Below are 19693 nucleotides of genomic sequence, written 5' to 3'. Positions count from 1 at the left end.
GCAACAGGACTAAAATTGTCATCCAAAAGCTTTACTCCTCTGGTTCATCACAACAGTTATTATCATTGGGCTTCTGCAAAGCAGATAATTTAATTAGACAGCACTTTATATATCGAATGACAGATTAATTTGGCCACGATAAAGGAAATTTTGTCCATGGTATGATTATTTCCCACCTAGTCTTCTTGACACATTGGCACCCTACTTGCAAAATTTAACAGTCCCAAAATACAGATGTGCTTTCACTTATGCAAGATTGAACATACTGCATTCCGCTGTTCTGCAGGGTCGGTTTAAAAAAAAATCCACTGAAAAACCATTTATGTCCATGTGGAGATGGCAGTATTGAATCAGTAGCTCATGTACTGCTAGGTGATATTCTTTATAAAGATTTGAGGAGTGAGGTTATTACCCCTCTACTATACCAGGTTACTCAACCATTGCCACTATGTCTTTTCTTCTGACAGCTCAAAATATCCAGGTGACAGCAAAAACTGCAAAACATTTAGCAGGTACAATTAGAATAAGATCTAATATTTGATTAATTTTTTTAACATTGTTCAGCTCTCTCTCTCTATATATATATGAGATTTATTGGTTTACAAAATTATGTGCAATGTCTCTTTTCCCAAGTTACGTTTTCTACAGATCAGTTACATTTGTTGAGACATTAGTGTTACATTAGGAAGAAAAGCAGGGAAAGAGGTGGCTTCTGTTTCACTTAGTGTATGTGTGGGGTTTTATGTCAGCGTCACTTGTGTGGGTTCTCTTTACTATTTGCCTGTATTCCTTTGGTGGTGAGAGAGAGGTTGGGGTTGGCCTAGGGTGTGGTTGTTTGTTTGTGATTGGCTGTGGTGAACTTTGTTTTCATGTATGAGTGGGGAGGGTGTGTGTGTGTGTGTGTGTGTTTGGATCTGGTTAGCCATGCTGATTCGCATGGTGTTGGCGGGTTCTTGTTGGGTTCTGTATGTGATAAAGGGTAACCATACAGGGGTGAAGGCGTCTTCTTCTATTTGTCCTTGTGTCAGTTTCAGTTTGTTGGTTAGTTTTTCTAATAAGGCTATTTTCCATACTATTTGATAACATTGGTCTATGCTTACTCCTGACAGGTCACTGCCCAGCATTTTTTTAAAAAAATCAAAATAAAGCCTATTGGCTCACATGTTTGGTCTGTGACTAAAGGATCATGTATCAGTTTTGTCATTTGTATTGATGTAAAACTCCAGAACGTATTTTGTATAGTCAACTGTTTAACTCTACCCCCAGTATATTTTATCTTATCACTATGGCTAGTGGCTAATGCAAATAAAGTTTCTATCTTGTCCATTCTGAAAAATGGCAGCAGTGCCTGAAGACCCAATTCCTCTTGAGGAGGATATAAGTACATAATAGCCTGATACCAGTAGAGGAACTGGGGGTCTCAAATTTCAGTGGCACCCTGTGCGGTGCCAAAATTTGGTGCCCCTTGCCTCTTTTGCTCTTGTTGCATGTTTGAATGGGAAATGGTAGAGGAGAGTTCTACACATCACTTGGAATACAAAGTTGGGATCCATTCACAAGCTCAGCTGTCAGTGATGGATCAGTTCTGGCAAGGCAAAGCCAATGAGAGTATGTAGATCCTGCAAGAAATCTCTTGAAGGAAAGGAAAATAATGAGCAGGACTCAACTCTGGATCAATATGGAGGGTAGAAGACAACTAACTGATGCAGTCAATTTTAAACTAATTGCAAACATAATGTTTGACTGTACATTGCATATTCATGGGATGTTTCTTGTTGGGTGGTGGTATAAGGGAATTGTTATATATATGGAAACTGAAAAATAAAGTTAAGAAGTGGGGGGAAGCAGCCAAGAAACAAGACTTTCAGGACTCTGAACAGAGAACAGGGATCAGAGCGCCTGTTCCAAGAGGCACTCAGCCTCAGCTGTGCTAATACCTCTTCTTAGCTTGGATGGAGGGGTGTGTGTGTGTGTGTGTGTGTGTGTGTGTGTGTGTGTGTAGAAGCTTCTGGCTTCTGTGTGGCTGGAAGGTAGCCTACTTCACATAGAGTCACTGCTGCTATTCTGCCCACTTTCTGCCTGAAGCCCTGTCTGGATGGAGGTGAACAGAGCTTACAAATTGCAAGCCTCCTGCTACTTAGAACAGCAAATTAATGTGCACCTTCACTCATTTGCCCCATCTAATGTTTATACAATCACAAGCCATCAAACGCTGATTCCTCCATTTCATTTAATTAGCAGTCATGACTATTTTACTGCAATGGCCAATTAGGAAAAAATCACCTCTTTTTCCCCAGCAGAGACAAACAGAAGTCACACTGTATGATTTCCTTGTTTTTACTTTCTGTTCATGAAGGGATGGGAGGAGATAGAAGCAGATCAAAGCAGGGAAAAGAATTTGCCGTTAGAAAACAGTCCCATATAGAGAAAACAGTCCCATGGAGTATTTGCTCCCTCCTCCCCCATGCTTCCCTGGGAAGATTCCTCCCCACACATGTTGTTTCTCTTCAGTTGGCTGATAAGGTCAGTTAGGCCTGCTGGAGCAGATAGTAGCCAAGCAGACTGTCTGAAAAATCCCAAATAGGAGCAGAAGGAGAGAGAGCAGCAGGATGGGTGGCTTCCCTGAGCAAAAAAAAGACCAAGGGAATGCTGCAGATCCAGGAACTTTGTTCCACAGAATCATAGAATTATAGAGTTGGATGGGACCCCAAGGGTCATGTAGTCCAACCCACTGCAATGCAGGAATCACAGCTAAAGGGTCCCAAACAGATGGCCATCCAGCCTCTCTCTAAAAAAACCCCAATGAAGGGGAGTCCAATGCCTTCCAAGGGTGTCTGTTCTGCTGCTGCAGAGCTCTTCCTGATGTATAGCGCAATCTCCTTTCTTATAATATGAAAAATTGCTCCAGATTGATCCTTGCTTGTCAGCTGGCTCCCCAAGTTCTGGAGGATTACAGGATTATTGTATAAATGTGCCAGATTAAACTTATTGGGGCTTACTTTGAGTCCTGAATAGAAAGTAGAAAACTAGGCACTGGATGGCATTTGGAGATGTTTCCTTTTTTATTTTCCCTAAGAGGACAACATCACGGGTGGTTTTGAAACATAGCTCCCAAAGTGATTTATTTTTATTTTTATTTTGCAAAAGGCATTTCAAGGCACTTCCTCCTTGCATGCAGCTCAAAGGCCACAAAAACCTCCGCCACTCCTCTCCAGATGTTAGTGCTTTTTTGTAGACATAAGCTTGAACCCTTCGTCTAGTATGGACCTCCTGTTGCGTCTCAGCCTCTTTTGTCTCTGCAGGTAAATTATCACTCCCAGAAAGGTGCAGGCAATGAGGAACAGCAAGACACCGGTGACGGCAAGGAAAATAATGGTCGCCTCTACTTGGCTATGTGCCAGTTTTGACCCGAACAAAACAAAGTGATGGCCATTGTCTTCATCTTCAGGAGGTGTCTCTGAGGACAAATGGATGATGAAAGGTCACTTTTTGTGGGCGGGCGGGGAGGAAATGAGACTGCATTAACGGAAGTTAACAGTACAGAATGACAGCAGCAAACAACCACTCTGCTGTCTTTTCAGTTTAAGAGCAAATTCACATTTTCCAAGGAAAAACAGGTACTAAGTCTGCAAAACCTCCACACAGTTAGATAGCTAGATGAGCAATAAGGCTAGTAGAAGAATCTTTTTCATTACCAGGAAAAGTTCAACCTGTTACTTGTACCATGCAAAGAACTTGGAACAACTTGGAACCAGTCCTTAGCCCACTTGACCACTTCGATCGCTGGAAATTATTTATTTATTTATTAATTATTGTATTGTATTACAATTTGAATTCCATGGAGTGTTACGTTTGCACAGATGTCAGCCATAACAACGGCTAACTGGGCTTCCATCTTAACCAGAGTTTGAACACTGTTTGCAAACCATGGCTAAGAGGGAATCTTCCTAGCATTAGATGCAGTTAGTCAGTGAAGATGTAATAGCAAACTGTGGCTAAAGCTGACAAGGTTAATGGCTGCTTACCTGGGAAGCAGCAGTTTGCAGCCTGGTGCAGCCACGGCCCAATGTGTGGGCCATCTTCGGCACAGCATGACCACTGGGGGATGTTAGAACCTCCCCCCCTTGGCCATGTGGTTTGGCACCCAAACCCTTTCAAATGGGCCAATTAGGAGGCTGTGTGTGAGACAGAGGTTGTGGCAACAGGCCTGGCTTCACTCAGGTAGTATCACTCAGGCTTCACTCCCTGTAGTATATATCCAGGCCGCAACCAGACCTCTGCAACTCAGATTGCCATGGGATTCCATCTTAAGTCTCAACATAGTTTGCAAACCATGACTAAGAGGGAATTTTCCTAGCGTTAGCTAGTCAGAGTCAGTGAAGATGTACAGTGACGGGGGAGGGGGGAAGTATTTGATCCCCTGCACATCAATCTCTGACTTTTGTCTTCTTGGTTTCTGGGGGCTTTCCTGATGTTATTCTGTCTCTCACACCTACAATAAACCTACCATTAAAATTATGGACTGTTCATTTCTTCTTCAGAGGCCAAACAGGCAAAGTTAGCAGGGGATCAAATACCCCCCCCCCTCACTGTAACAGCAAACCATGGTTAAAGCTGACAAGATAATTTGCAATGGTTATGGAAGAAGGGAGCAGGGTAGAGTGCACACAGAGAACACTGACTCCCAGTTTGCACTCACAGAATCATGGAATTGGAAGGAACCCAAATGGTAACCTGATCAAGCCTGTGCAGTGCATGGGGTTTGCAGGGAGCCAGCAGCACTGGACCATTGGGTGAACTTGAGGAATGAAAGGAGAATAATGGTGGACAAAAGGGGTGCCTTGCTAGGCTTCACACCGGGAATTGTCCTTATTCAAGAATGCTCAAAAGGGGTATAAACCTGAGATGCAATGACAGCCATACCTGTATAGGAATTGGTCTTCAGAAGCACTGAATCTGAAAAGAAAGTACACAATTTAGTAGGAAGCTACTGGGAAGCACAAAAGGATGGCATAGGAAGCTGTGTTCTACTTAGACGAATGACGTCCATCCAATGTAACAGTTGCTGGGAAAAGATCTCCAAGGTTTCAGGCAGGGGACAACTCCCAGTCCTACCTAGAGATTCTGGGGACTGAATCTGGGACCTTCTGCATTCAAAGAAGATCTTCTAAGCACCAAACTGTGGCCCTTCCCAAGCACTGGGACACTGTACTGGAAATATTTTTTATGGGGGAACTGTTTTTAAATGTTCACATTGTTTTTAATAGTTTTTCCACTTCCTTCTTGGGCTGCAAACTGTTTTATTTGTTTTGTAATTGCATATTTTACCCACCCTCTGACCCGGTGGTGAAGGGTGGGTAAGAAATGAGACAAAACAAATAAGCACAAGAGATCCCTGTGTTCAAGCCAGATAAAATGGGTGTCTGTAGCACCACATTCTAATATTAAGAACACAAGAATAGCCTGCTGGATCAGGCCAATGGCCCCATCTAGTCCGGCATCCTGTTCACATAGTGGCCAACCAGATGCCTGTGGGAAACCTGCAAGCAGGATTCAAGCACAAGAGCACCCTTCCCTCCTGTGAGTTCCAGCAACTGGTTTTCAGAAGCATTTCCTCCCTCCGACTGTAGAGGGCAGAGCATAGCCATCAATAGCCCTCTCCTCTTCCACGAATTTGTCTAATAATCTTTCAAGGCAATCTAGGTTGCTTGGCATCAACTGCCGGCTGTGGGAGAGATTTCTATGGCTTAACTGTGCTTTTGCACTCCTCTTGTGGCTTCGTCCTTGGCTCTGCTCTGCTTTTCCTCCTCCTGTTCTTCCATCAGTCCATCCGTCTGAGTGCATGGACAGGCAAGGCGGGTTTCTAGCCACTCGGTGCCAGAGTGGAGAGGCTCAATTTTTGTGTGTCCCTCCCCACCCCACCCCGGACCTGCACCCTTGGTGGGGGCAACCTAACCAGCCCCTAGGTACAACCCTGACAAAGGCTCTAAATAAAATAATGGTAATGATATAATGATAATGATGTTGATAAAAACCAACCTGTTCTCTCCTTACCGTGCTTAGGAAAGACTGTGAAGAGGGTTTCCATTCCAGCATGGATGTGATCGGCCACATGGCAATGAAGCAGCCATGTTCCAGGATTGCCAACCAGCATCTCCACCACTTCAAAGGTCCCGGGGAAGAGGTCCGCCACATCTGCTCTGTACGTCTTGCCACTCTGTCGTGTGGGGAGGACCCAGAGAGCAAACATTACTTTGGAACAGGGAGGGCTGCCCCTGCAAAGCTACTGCCTGCACCAAGAAGAGCTGGGTTGCTGGGCCAGGAAAGTCGAATCATGTGACTTCTACCTATAAGGTAAGTTGTTTTGGTGTGTGTGTTTTTTTAAAGTACTGTACATTTATTCTGCAGTCTCGTTGATTTTTAGGTAAAGGTAAAGGGACCCATGGGACGCGGGTGGCCAAGGACTTGCCGATCAGAAGGTCGGCGGTTTGAATCCCCGCAATGGGGTGAGCTCCCGTTGCTCGGTCCCTGCTCCTGCCAACCTAGCAGTTTGAAAGCACGTCATAGTGCAAGTCGATAAATAGGTACCACTCCGGCGGGAAGGTAAACGGCGTTTCTGTGCGCTGCTCTGGTTCGCCAGAAGCAGCTTAGTCATGCTGGCCACATGACCTGGAAGCTGTACACCAGCTCCCTCGTCCAATAAAGCGAGATGAGCGCTGCAACCTGAGAGTCGGCCACAACTGGACTTAATGGTCAGGATCCCTTTACCTTTAAAGGGACCCCTGACCTTTAAGTTCAGTCACTGACGACTCTGGGGTTGTGGCACTCATCTCGCTTTATTGGCCGAGGGAGCCGGCGTTTGTCCGCAGACAGCTTCCGGGTCATGTGGCCAGCATGACTAAGCCGCTTCTGGCGAACCAGAGCAGCGCACGGAAATGCCGTTTACCTTCCTGTCAGAATGGTACCTATTTATCTACTTGCACTTTGACGTGCTTTCGAACTGCTAGGTTGGCAGGAGCTGGGACCGAGCAACGGGATCTCACCCCGTCGCAGGGATTCGAACCGCCAACCTTCTGATTAGCAAGCCCTAGGCTGTGTGGTTTAGACCACAGCGCCACCTGCATTTATTTGGGTTCAAATCCCCACTTGGCATTAAGTTCACTGAGTGTGACTTTGGGGGCCAGTCATTGCCTCCCAGCCTAACCTACACTACAAAGTTGTTGTGAGGATAAAATCAGGAGGGGGAGAACAATGTATGCCACCTTGGGGTATAAATGTGGGATTTAAAAAATAAAATAAAAAAGGTTGTCGTCCCCCCTGGCTTAAAAATAAAAAAGGTAAGTATCTCATTAGTTGCCTCTAGAAGCAACACAGGGATTGTCATAAGAATGTAAGAGCCTACAGCTGCATCAGGCCCATGGCCCAATCTAGTCCAGCACCTTGTTCTCACAGTGGCCAACCACTGTGGGGAACCTGCAAGGAGGATCTGAGCACAAGAGCCACTCTCCCTTCCTTTATTTCCAGCATCCAGTATTCAGAAGCATGGCTGCCTCCAGAACTATGGAGGCAGAGCACAGCTGCTGTGGTCAATAGCCATTGATAGCCCTCTCCTCCATTAACTTGGCCAATTGTCCCTGGAGTCATCTTCCAGGTTGGTGGCCATCACTGCCTACTGTGGGAGTGAGTTCCACAGTCTGTGTGCTGCATAAACAAGGACTTTCCTGCAGTGGCGTAGCGTGGGTTGTCAGCACCCGGGGCAAGGCAAGTAATTTGCGCCCCCTAACCCGTGGATTTGCGCCCCCTAACCTGTGGATTTGCCCTAACCCCAGATGTTGTGCCCGGTGCGGCCGGCCCCCCCTGCACCTCCCACGCTACGCCACTGCTTTCCTGAATCTCCCAACATTCACCTTCACTGGGCATCCAGGAATTCTGGTGTTATGAAAACTTTTCTCTGTCCACTTTTCCTCCATGCCCTGTATAATTTAATAAATGCCTGTCATGTCACCTCTTGTTTTTTCTTTAAACAAAAACTTTTCATGTTAACTTTATGGGAGGGGGTGAAGCTCAGAAGGACACTGACCCCACAGTTCTACATATACGGGCAGAGCACTGCATGGATTCATTACATGGGAAAGCTCTGCTTTGTAGCAGCAGACTGACATTACATAGCGTCGTAAGGTTATTCAAGCAACAGCTTCAAATGCTCACCCGATAAAGGAAGGTCTCAGCGTGGAAATGAACTGTGTGGATGTCAATCTCCTGGCCCATTCCCAGCAGGTACCAGTTCACCCAGTCTCCTTCGTACATTGTCAGCCCAGGCAAGTTTGCATAGAGTTTACCATTGATGGCTAAGCGGGAGGAAGGAAGGAAGAAAAAGTCTGCTTATTGATAGAACAGAATCTGTTTGGTTCATGAAATATTGCAAACTGCTGCTAAGGGGCACTGCTGGTTTTGTTGGAAGCCGCCCAGAGTGGCTAGGGAAACCCAGCCAGATGGGCGGGGTACAAATAATAAATTATTATTATTATTATTATTATTATTATTATTATTATTATTATTATTGTTGTTGTTGTTGTTGTTGTTGTTGTTGTAATGGCACAGAGCTGCTATCCATAAAGACGGTAGCAACTCACCTTGAAGCCTAAAAGTCAGAAAAGATTACAAGGTTTCAATGCATCCTAATAACTTACATTTTTTGTCCATCTTATACCCACAGGGGTACAGTTATTGACTGGGGCTGGTGAGAATTGTAGTCCAAAACAGTTATGGGGGCTACTAAGTTGGGGAAGGCTGAAATATTTGATCTTAAGATCCTCACTTCTGAGACACCAGGAACTGTTACAATCTCTTGGGATGCTTCTGTGGGTGGGATATCCCCCCCCCCACATACAATGGGATCTGGTTGACCACCCTATCTGGGAATAAAGAGGAACCTTCCCTAGGAAAGGTTGTCTAGCAACTCCGGTAACGGTTTTAGTTGCCTCTCCCTATAATGTAGCTAGGTAAAGGTAAAGGGACCCCTGACCATTAGGTCCAGTCGTGATCGACTCTGGGGTTGCGGTGCTCATCTCGCTTTATTGGCCAAGGGAGCCGGCGTACAGCTTCTGGGTCATGTGGCCAGCATGACTAAGCCACTTCTGGCGAACCAGAGCAGTGCACGGAAACGCCGTTTACCTTCCCGCCGGAGCGGTACCTATTTATCTACTTGCACTTTGACGTGTTTTCGAACTTCTAGGTTGGCAGGAGCAGGGACTGAGCAACGGGAGCTCACCCCGTCGCAGGGATTTGAACCGCCAACCTTCTGATCAGCAAGCCCTAGGCTCAGTGGTTTAACCCACAGTGCCACCCGCATCCCATAATGTAGCTACATTACATTATATTACATTTATATCCCACCTTTCTTCCAAGAAGCTCAATGTGGTATACATGGGTTTATGTCTTCCTTTCCTATCCCCACAACAACCCTGTGAGGTAGGGTAGGCTGATAGACAGTGACTGGCCCAAGGTCACCCAGTGAGCTTCATGGCCGAGTGGGGACTAGAACCCCAGTCTCCACGGTTTTAATCCAATATTCTTGACCACTATGCCACATCGACTTTCCCTCTCTTCTTTACAGAAGTCATCTCAGGTGCTTTGCTTCTGTGTGTCCTTCCTGCAACACCCCTGCTCTCCCTAGTGGCAGGGTTCAGAGGTTTGGGGTTGAGTTGGTCTGGTTTCATTAACATTATCAGTGGATTCTAACTTAGAAAGGGCATCTAAGGTACAGCCAAAAGTCAAATCCTAGCAACATCTGAGTCTTTCACGGATTACTTCCAGGAACTAATCATGTGCAAATTGCTACACAGCAGGCTTTTTTCTTTCACAACTTAGCAACAATTAGAGAGAAAAGCTAATGGCTGAAAGTGGCAGGTTCTGAAGTCTGTGCTGCTGCACTTTTCCAATAAAAGGGCGCTCCCCTGTGAAGTCTGAGTTCCTTCCTTAGTCCTCCCTCTTCAGAAGGTGTGTTTAATGGTCCTGAGTGCAGGGTGCTAAGCAACACCTTCTCGACTCTTGAAACATTGGGTGAGGGCACAAAGTGGAGTTGAACCTTACACTAAACATTCTCCTGAGTTCTCTGCCAAGCTTCCCCAACACAACAGGTAGTTGGTGTGGCCAACCTCATCACACCATAGTGCTGTGGGCCTCCCCCTCTACCCTCTGAACATCAGAAGAGCCTGCTGGACCAGGCCAACGATTCACCTACTCCAGCATCCTCTTCTCACAGTGCCCAACTGAATGCAAGCAGAATTTGAACACAAGTCCGCTTACCCCTTTTGGTGAGGAAGCATTGCAAGATGGCAGAGGCTTCACCTGGCTCCCCATGAGGGAACTGGAACAGCGGTGCCCTTCTTGATAGGCAATGGGGGCTTAAGCCCCCTCCGCCTATCAGGAACTGTATCCTAGCCTGTACTTGGCTTTGGCTAATGAGGATGCAGGCCGGGACATGGGCTGTGCCAGAGGGCAGAGCAGATGGAGCCAACAGTGGGCTTCCCTCAGATCCGCCCCTTGCCCATTTACCGTATTTTTCGGTCTATAGGATGCACTGGACCATAGGACGCACCCGACCATAGGAGGGGGAAAACAGGGGGGGGGGAATTCTCCCCCTCTCTGCACAGCGCTCCTTCAGCGAAGCGGCAGGAGAAACGGAGCCCCTTCCATTTCTCCTCCCGCTTCGCTGAAGGGGCGCTGCGCAGAGAGGGAAAACTGTGCAGCGCCTCTCCAGCAAAGCGAAGCCTGGAGAGCAAGAGGGATTGGTGTGCACCGACCCCTCCCACTCTCCAGGCTTCAGACGGCTATCCGCAAGCCTTCAGAGCGCAGCAAGAACTCCCCTTGCTCTCCGAAGGCTTGCGGATAGCTGCCTGAAACCCCCAGAGCGCAGTGGCAGTTCGCGCTGCACTCCGGGAGCTTCAGGCTTCTCCTTTTTAGCCACGGGGCTGGGGCAGGGGAAGCCTGAGCTTCCCCCGACCCCAGCTCCCAGAACAGGGAGCGGCGGCAAGGTTGCAAGGGACCCCTGACCGTTAGTCATGACTGACTCTGGGGTTGCGGTGCTCACTTTATTGGCCGAGGGAGCCGGCGTACAGCTTCCGGGTCATGTGGCCAGCATGACTAAGCCACTTCTGGCGAACCAGAGCAGCACATGGAAACGCCGTTTACCTTCCCACCGGAGCGGTATCTATTTATCTACTTGCACTTTGACATGCTTTCGAACTGCTAGGTTGACAGGAGCAGGGACAGAGCAATGGGAGCTCACCCCATTGCGGGGATTCGAACCACCGACCGTCCGATCAGCAAGCCCTAGGCTCTGTGGTTTAACCCACAGCGCCACCCGCGTCCCTTATTGGTCTCTTATTTGCATGGGTTGGGGTAGGGGAGCCCGATTCCTGGTCCTGCAAGACCAGGGGCTTCAGAAGTATTGCTGCCTATCTAATAAATATTATAGTTATTGCTGCTGTTATCATTTATTTATTACTTGCCCTTCACCAGCAGGTCCCAAGACAGTTTGCTAAAGTTTAAACGGAAATACTAAAACCAGTTAACACAGATTACAGTCATCAGAATAAGGTGGGTTCTGAAAACACATAATACCTTGGTTGAAAGGCGGTAGAGAGGTCCCTTTCTTTTCCCTACCCCCATAGCCTTTCCAGTGAGAAACCCAAATAAATAAATATGAACATTACTTTTGAAAAGATGGTAACAGTGGGAAATAGATGGCCCAGGTGTTGTTTTTTTAATACAGACAATTCTAGGCAACACTTTGCAATCCAGGGCAAAGGCAGGCAGCCATGCAGGACAAAAAAGTAATAACACAAAGTCACCGTGCATCTTGTTGCTCTCCAGAAACTCTTCGTCCTCTCGGCGGGAATGAACCCAGTTCCCTTGGGCATACTTTTGCACATTCTCCTCCAGGTACCAGGACTGATTTTCATCAAAAATCAAGAAGAGGAGTGCAAACTCCTTGTTGACACCTTTCCTTCTCCCATCTAAATCCAGCGTCCCTTTACGGCAGACCTTTAGGGGGCCAATGAGACCACTGAACACATCCTGGGGGTAAAAGGGCAGAGAAAAGTTAGGAAGGTTATCCTAGCAGTTTTACTTATAGACTCCTGTTAGCTGGGGCAGCTTCTGGAACCAAAAGAATTCTTCTCCAAAGTACAGTCATACCTCGAGTTGAATGCGCTTCGGGTTGAGCGCATTCGTGTTGCACTCCGCGGCAACCCAGAAGTAACGGAGTGCGCTACTTCTGGGTTTCACCGCTCGCACATGTACAGACGCTCAAAATGACGTCACACGCATGCGCGGAAGCAGCGAAACGCGACCCGCACATGTGCGCAGATGCGTCTTGCGTTCCGTTCAGGATGCGAATGGGGCTCCGGAACGGATCCTGTTTGCATCCTGAGGTACCACTGTACATTCTACGGGCTACAACCAAGGATTTCTATAAACCAGGGTTTCCCAAACTGCCATATGTCTGGATTTTCCCAGACGTTACTGGGATTTCAAAGGTGGAATTGGCACCTGGGGGTGATTTCTGAAAGGTGGCACATTGTCTTTTTTCTCTTTTTTCTGGCGTTTTTGTAAAACAAAAGCTTAACAGCTCTGGGGTGTCCTGGTTTTTACTTTTTGAAATATGGCAACCCTATTGCCAGGAGTGAGGAATTCTCTCCCTCTCCCAATGGCACCAAGAAGCAGGGAGGAAACAAGAAAGTTATTTCTTAAGATTTTTTTTGAGTCATCACAGTGAAAGACGAAGAATCCAGTCATTCCTCAATGATAGCATTGCTCGCACCGAGCTCCTTCCTCCTTCCCTTCTAGCAACAACACCTGCCTCTATGGTGTCCATCCATGGTCAACGGTCTCTGTGCCCTTTGTGCTGCACCCTTAACGAATGTCGCATTTTGGGAGAAGGGTTGGTTATGTGGTCCAGTGACGTGTCAGCTAACTGTTTTGCCTCCCCTCCTCCATCTCCTAACACCTTATAACTCTTCTGTTTTCCTCTAAGTTGTTGTTTTCCTCACAGCCCTGCTGTAATTCGAGACTGCCATCCTCTTCTCTGGGAGCTACAGGAGAAGGGGGGGTGACCTTCACCATTCCTCCTCCTCTTCAGCCTTGTCCCTGAAACCTGTACAGTGAGCACAGGTCTTTGCTTGCACAGTGTAAGCTTAGTATGAATAAACATCCTGGTGGGGAGCTCCTTTGCATGGTGGTATAATCCTCTCACAAAAGCTAGAGAAAAACTGCAAACCTTTACAGGATCCACACTGGAATAGTAGATCCAAGAGACACAGGCAGAATCATTAGGTCCTGGGCCAGATCTTTCAGGAACATCCCACCGATAGGTGACAATTTCACCTGAGACAGTGATAGAGACAGACACAAATATTATTATTATTATTATTAGAGAGAAATTGACATCTTTCTACTTCTGTTGGAATCTCAGAGACTTATTTATTTCATAATATTCATACTGTAAAGGTAAAGGTAAAGGGACCCCTGACCATTAGGTCCAGTTGTGAACGACTCTGGGGTTGCGGCGCTCATCTCGCTTTACTGGCCGAGGGAGACGGTGTTTGTCCACAGACAGTTTTTCCAGGTCATGTGACCAGCATGACTAAGCCGCTTCTGGCGAAACCAGAGCAGTGCATGGAAACGCCGTTTACCTTCCCGCCATAAGGTATTTATCTACTTGCACGTTGATGTGCTTTCAAACTCCTAGGTTGGCAGGAGCTGGGACCGAACAACAGGAACTCACCCTGTCACGGGGATTCGAACCGCCAACCTTCTGATCAGCAAGCCCTAGTGGTTTAGACCACAGCAAGCCCTAGTGATTTAGACCACAGCACCACCCATGTCCCTTATACTGTACAGCACTTAATTATATTTTTTTAAAAAAACCTCTAAAGGGTTTGCAAAAAAAAGATAATACAATTACCAATGTGGAAAATTAACAATAATTTAAATTTTTTGAAAAGTTAAAATAACAATAGACTAGAAGAAGATTAAAACTTGTATCAGGTTTCTAAACATATCTTACAATTAAGTCATTTACATATCCAATTATGAAATGTTTCTTATTGAAAATCAGGGGCTTACCCACAATTACCTTTTGCCCTGCTCTTCCCAGGCACAGGCCTACACTTTAAAGCTCTGTATCTGAGCACACCCCCTTCCTTTCCCTCTGGAGCTTTCTCCATGATATGCCGCTGTCTAAAGGAGCGAACTGGCTCCTTTAATGGGAGGAAATGGCTATTTGGGTTTTCTTTGGGTTGCCGTTTGCTTCCATTGGGCTTTAAAGAGCAGGTTTTTACGGGGAAAGCTCAGGAGCAAAAAAACAAAACAAAAAAAACCCAAAAACTTCCAAGGAAGGAGAGTCTACCACCTTCCAATGGAGTCCATTCCACAGTCGAACAGCTCTTGCTGTCAGAAAGTTCTTCCTGATGTTTCATCGGAATCTCCTTTCTTGTCACTCGAGTCTATTGGTATGGGTCCCAGACTGTGCAAAATAATAGGGAGCCCACCCAGCCTCTAACCATACGGTGCCTGAGGATGGACTCCAGGTGGTCTCTGTGAGCACTGCAGGGGATAGTTAATAAGAAGCTTGGCCACTATACATGACACAGGGGTCTAGACAAGGCAACTCACAGCAGAGGGCTAAGACTCACCAGGCATTGCTGCTTCCGAGCCTTTGTTGCTGTTCTTCTCCAGGACTCCATGGGCATGAAGGGAGTAAGGCCGTGTGGCGTTGTTCTTGAACACAATATTGAGGACGTCTCCCACTTCTGCCCAGATGAACGGACCTAGAGGCAAGGAGATGCTTTAGGGAACAAACGCTGTTGGGACAGTGACTAGGAATGGATGAGAACAACATAAAAAGATGTACACTTGAAAGCAGTGCATTGAAAGCAATACGTGGGTGGCAGAACAGTGCTGATACAGTGAAGTGCATGTGCTCATGCAATAGCTGTGGCTATTGCTGGGTCAGTACAAAGAATTATCTCAATGTTTCCACAGTCCAAGCTATTGGAAGAAGTGGATCTACTCAAGCCTGCCAAGACGTGCAGGGGGCACTGCTATACTAGGTTCAGAGTGAATTTGGGACCCAGACCCACCCCCCACTTGCTTGCTTCCCAAAGTAAGTCCCCACTCACTAAGTAATGAGAGTTCTGAAGTGAAATATGCAAGCACTATTTTAACCTGCTGCTTTGGGAGAAAGCAACTCTCCAGGCCTCAATGCAGGCCACGCCTCTCAGTTCTGCACAACCCTCCCTGCTTTTACCTGAGTGTGTTTGATTTAGCCTACTATACATGCCAACCTAGCAGTTCGAAAGCATGTCAAAGCGCAAGTAGATAAATAGGTACCACCCCAGCGGGAAGGTAAACAGCGTTTCCGTGCGCTGCTCTGGTTCACTAGAAGCGGCTTAGTCATGCTGGCCACTTGACCCGGAAGCTGTATGCCAGCTCCCTTGGCCAGTAAAGCGAGATGAGTGCCGCAACCCCAGAGTCGTCTGCGACTGAACGGTCAGGGGCCCCTTTACCTTTACATGGGCATAGCCGGGGGGGGCAGCGAGGGATAGTTGCCCCCCAATCAATAAAAATGCATAGCTAACTGAGGTTCTGTCACCCCCAAAAAAGGCCTGCCCCCCCAAAAAAAAACCTTGCTACACACCCATGCATCATCTTTGCAATCAATTTTAATTAGCTAAAACACTGAAAGGCAGGAGGAGGCTCACTTAGAGGTTAGAGTGGTGCCTTGCTTCAGAATTCTCATTCTTCAAGGGGAAGAGGCTTTTACAAAAGGAAAGGAAAGCTACAGAAATGGGGAAATAAAGATCCCCCTGCTACAACTAATTAGCCAAGGAAAACCTGGCAAAATATCGTAATGATAAAACTTATGTATAAGAAACATGCAGCACTTATTTTACTCCTCAGATTAAGAACATAACCAATAAGAACCTCATCCTCCATTTATTATTGGCAGTTAGATTAGTGATCATAAAGATCTGGAAAACTTTAAATGCAAATCTTTTTGAAGGCTGAAGTTTGCAAGTATGGGACTTCATGCTTATGGACAAACATTTCACAAAAGGAATATTGATCCAGTGCGATGAGAGGACTAACGCTTTCTATATATCCTTTTATTGGCTTTGTTAAGGCAATCAAACATGGTTTTCACTCTCGACAGACTCAAGGAAACTTATTGAGAGATACTTTCATTTGATTGTCTTTCTTGGAATGTTTAAAAATACAACCATCACCTGCTATTTAGCTTTCTTTTCTGTACATCTACTAAGCCTCCTTTTCCTAGTATGGCTATATTTTGTTAATTGAAATTGAAAAACCAATTACCAAAAAAACCGAAGAAAGAAAAGAAAAATGCAATCTGAAATAATTAAGAAAACAAAATGTATTGCGAAGTTCTTACACTTCTGGATGACAATGTAAATGATGACATTTTTCCTTTTATTAATTGCCCCATAGAATTTTTTGTTATATTATCCCTTCCGCCTTCCACATCTCATGTTCTCTCTGCCCCCCCCCGCCTTTTCTAGTTAATTTGTTTTCTTTTTTCTTCTTAGAAAACAAGAATGCTTCATATATAATAGCTATGGCAATGAATTGCAATAATAACGTTAATAAAACCGTTTTTAAAAAGAAGAAGGAAATAGAAAAGCTGAGAGTCTGGGCCCCAGATTTGTTTTGTGCCTAGTACAGCTGTGCTCCCCTGCAATTATCGTCAGACCCATCTCTTCTGATGGCTTGCACTGTGACTAAGCTGCGGTAGTTATTTATACTGACCCAGCTATTTTCCCATGAGAGCGGGAAAGGCATGGGCAGAAAAGAGTGGGCATGGACAGAACAGCCCATAATAAGCAGCACATAATAAATTTCCATCGCTACCCACAGTATACTGAAGAGCCATGGAGAGGGAAAAACAGAAAAACTTATCAAAATAACACAGCACTCCAGAGATACAGTCCACATTGACATCATGCCATTAAAGTTCTATTATACCATTTTAAATAGTCAGTAGCTTCCCCAAAAGAATGATGGGAGCTGCATTATCAAACCACACTGGGAATTGTACCTCTGGGAGGGAAACAGGAGCTTCCTACCAACGTAAGCACCCTTAACAAACTACAGCTCCCAGAATATATATTTGGGGGGGGGGGGGCTGTCGTGACTGTTTAAAGTGGCATGGTGCTCAGATACTGCTTTAAATGTGCGTTGTGAATGTTGCCACAGAGAGACTCCCATCTACATCTGGAGAGGCATTACAATGGGGGAGAAGACCCTCAAGTGCCTAGACATCCTCAGTTCTTACATTTATAATGGGAGTCTATTATGATGATAATTTGAAGTCCAAGGTACATCAGGCCCAGTGCTATTTTTCTTTTTCTTTTTTATGTAATAATTTTTATTAGTTTTCAGTTACAATAACCCAATAAAAGCCTCGCTGTCAATACCAATTTATAATACCAAATCATAATACAATTAATAATGCCAATTGTTCAAATAATAATAAAAAATTAAAAAAATAAATAAATTATTTATACCCTGCCCTCCCCGGCCAGAGCCGGGCTCAGGGCGGCTAACACCAGTAAAATTACAATAAAAACATAATGGGGGGACCAATTTAAAATACAGGCTAAGGTACAATTTAAAAAGCAGCCTCATTTTAATGATAGCCCATAGACCAAAACCATAAGGGGAGGGAAACATAAGGGTCAGACTGAGTCCAAACCAAAGGCCAGGTGGAACAGCTCTGTCTTGCAGGCCCTGTGTAATGATGTCAAGTCCCGCGGGACCCTAGTCTCCTGTGACAGAGTGTTCCACCAAGTCGGGGCCAGTACTGAAAAGGCCCTGGGCCCAGTTGAGACCAATCTAACCACCTTGCGACTTGGGACCTCCAAACTGTTGTAATTTGTGGACCTTAAGATCCTCCGCGGGGCATACCAGGAGAGGCGGTCCCCTGCATGCTAGAATTGATGATTTGATAATTTACTTTAACTCCGCATTCCAATTACACACCAGTCAGAATAACAAACCCTTATGCCTCCAGTGCTGTTTTTCTAGAAAAAGAGGTGCCAGAACTCACCACGAACACCCTCCTTGTTCTCTTAGAATGGCAATGGCGCCCACCTAAGAGGTGCCAACTGGAAAAAGAGCAGTGACCGGGCTTGGTTTACACATGCAGACATATGATGTGTTAACAGAATGGCAGGGTTCTGAGGTCGGGGAATGCAATGTACCACCTCAGACCACAAGGCATCCTATTTTTTGAACACTCTCCTAGAGTATCAAACTAAACCAAACCATAAAAAACCCACCACTTGTTAATTAGAAAACTGGTAAATTTAGAAACAATTTCCAGCGGTATAGCTGAGTTAGCCTATTGCTGTGAAAAACAAGAGTCCTTTAACACCCTACTGCATTAAAATTCATTTGCAGAGAATGTTTTTACAAAGGGGCTGATTCATAAGTTATACCCCCACCTGCTGTCTGAAACAGTGCAGTGCACTCTACTGTCTCTAGCTTTCAAACATCTAACTCTGCTGCACGTGTAGACCAGGTCATCTGGACGGGTGTTCATTGTGGGATTTTTGTGCACATTTTTTTTTCAGTGTCCATGCAATGCTGTTTTCATCAAAGTGACAATTGGCGCACCCCCCCCCCCGATGCATTTAATTTATATTCACCCTTTTCTATGGAAGTAAAAAAAAGTAAAAGCAAAAATAAGTAAAAAAGACCCCTGTAGCCAAAGGCCTGTTTCTGATTGTGCTATCTAACAAACTTGCTTGCAGGTTAAGCCCCTGACTTGCTCGAATGGAACACAGGAACAAAAGAAGATCCTGCTGGATCAGGTCAGTGGGCCATCTTTTAAACCCATCTAATTTGGTGGGCATCACTAACTCCTGGAGAAGTGAGAGGAGCCGCTCCTACTTTGTGTACAATCCTTCTCCTTACCCAGGATCCCTAGGTGTTCCTCGCCATCCGTCCTGCTCTTTGGGGTCTTGAACGTCCCATTCGTGTATTCCCTGTACACTGCTTTTTTGTACCGGGAGCCAAGGAGTCCGTTCTTGCCACTCAGAAACACGTCGCTATACCTGTGAATGCTGAAGTTACTTTGTGCGTTAATGATGCTCTGTTGGCATTAATAAAACAATAACACACATCTTGTCTGTGCCGGGCAGGTCATGGCTCTAGGGAATCTGGTTTCTGGAGATGTGAAACCCGCGGAGATGAAAGGCTTTGGGAGATGCCAGGAAAAGTCTTAGCATAGGGGGACCTGGGTACAGGTCAGCTATGAACTAGCAGGGGAACTAAAAGTGATAATATCCTGGTGCATAACCCTTGGAGTTGGTGGTGGAATGGTTTCATGAGATCCCTCCAGCCAGGGATTTCAGGGCTGCATTCCCACATGAGCAGCTTTCAAGGGGCCACATCTCAGGGATCAGCAGGGCCAGAGAGGCAAAAGTGGATGTGGCTAGAGCTAAAATGGCCAGAGCCATCTTTTCCATTGGGATTACTGGCGCGTTGCGCCAGGGCGCTAGCTTCTCAGGGGCGCCCCAGCGAGTGGGGAAGCTGCGCGGCTTTGCCGGCGGCCTCCCCTTTCCTTCCTGCACACCCGCCAGCTGCGCCCTGTCAACCACATGGC

At 46.0% G+C, this 19693-nt stretch overlaps 1 protein-coding gene across 4 annotated transcripts in view; it reads right to left on the bottom strand.

Moving 5' to 3' along the window:
- Positions 1 to 2321: 2321 nt before the first annotated feature.
- The window catches only part of HEPH (hephaestin), a 47003-nt gene continuing 29631 nt past the window's right edge, over positions 2322 to 19693 (bottom strand). For 3 of the 4 annotated variants that reach the window (XM_028715569.2, XM_028715572.2, XM_077922243.1), the window contains 8 exons: positions 19003 to 19151; positions 14700 to 14834; positions 13283 to 13389; positions 11856 to 12081; positions 8209 to 8348; positions 6055 to 6217; positions 4924 to 4956; positions 2322 to 3457 (listed from right to left, as the gene is read on the bottom strand). In XM_028715569.2, the coding sequence (XP_028571402.2) occupies positions 3219 to 3457; positions 4924 to 4956; positions 6055 to 6217; positions 8209 to 8348; positions 11856 to 12081; positions 13283 to 13389; positions 14700 to 14834; positions 19003 to 19151 (1192 nt within the window). In that variant the 3' untranslated portion in view covers positions 2322 to 3218. The remainder of the gene's footprint in view (positions 3458 to 4923; positions 4957 to 6054; positions 6218 to 8208; positions 8349 to 11855; positions 12082 to 13282; positions 13390 to 14699; positions 14835 to 19002; positions 19152 to 19693) is intronic. The other variant, XM_028715570.2, reaches the window with a different exon arrangement.

This window comes from Podarcis muralis, chromosome Z (assembly GCF_964188315.1).
Source record: "Podarcis muralis chromosome Z, rPodMur119.hap1.1, whole genome shotgun sequence".
In the NCBI taxonomy this organism is placed as follows: domain Eukaryota; kingdom Metazoa; phylum Chordata; class Lepidosauria; order Squamata; family Lacertidae; genus Podarcis; species Podarcis muralis.
The sequence above is the reverse complement of the archived record's forward strand: the minus strand, read 5'-3'. Positions and strand labels throughout refer to the sequence as shown.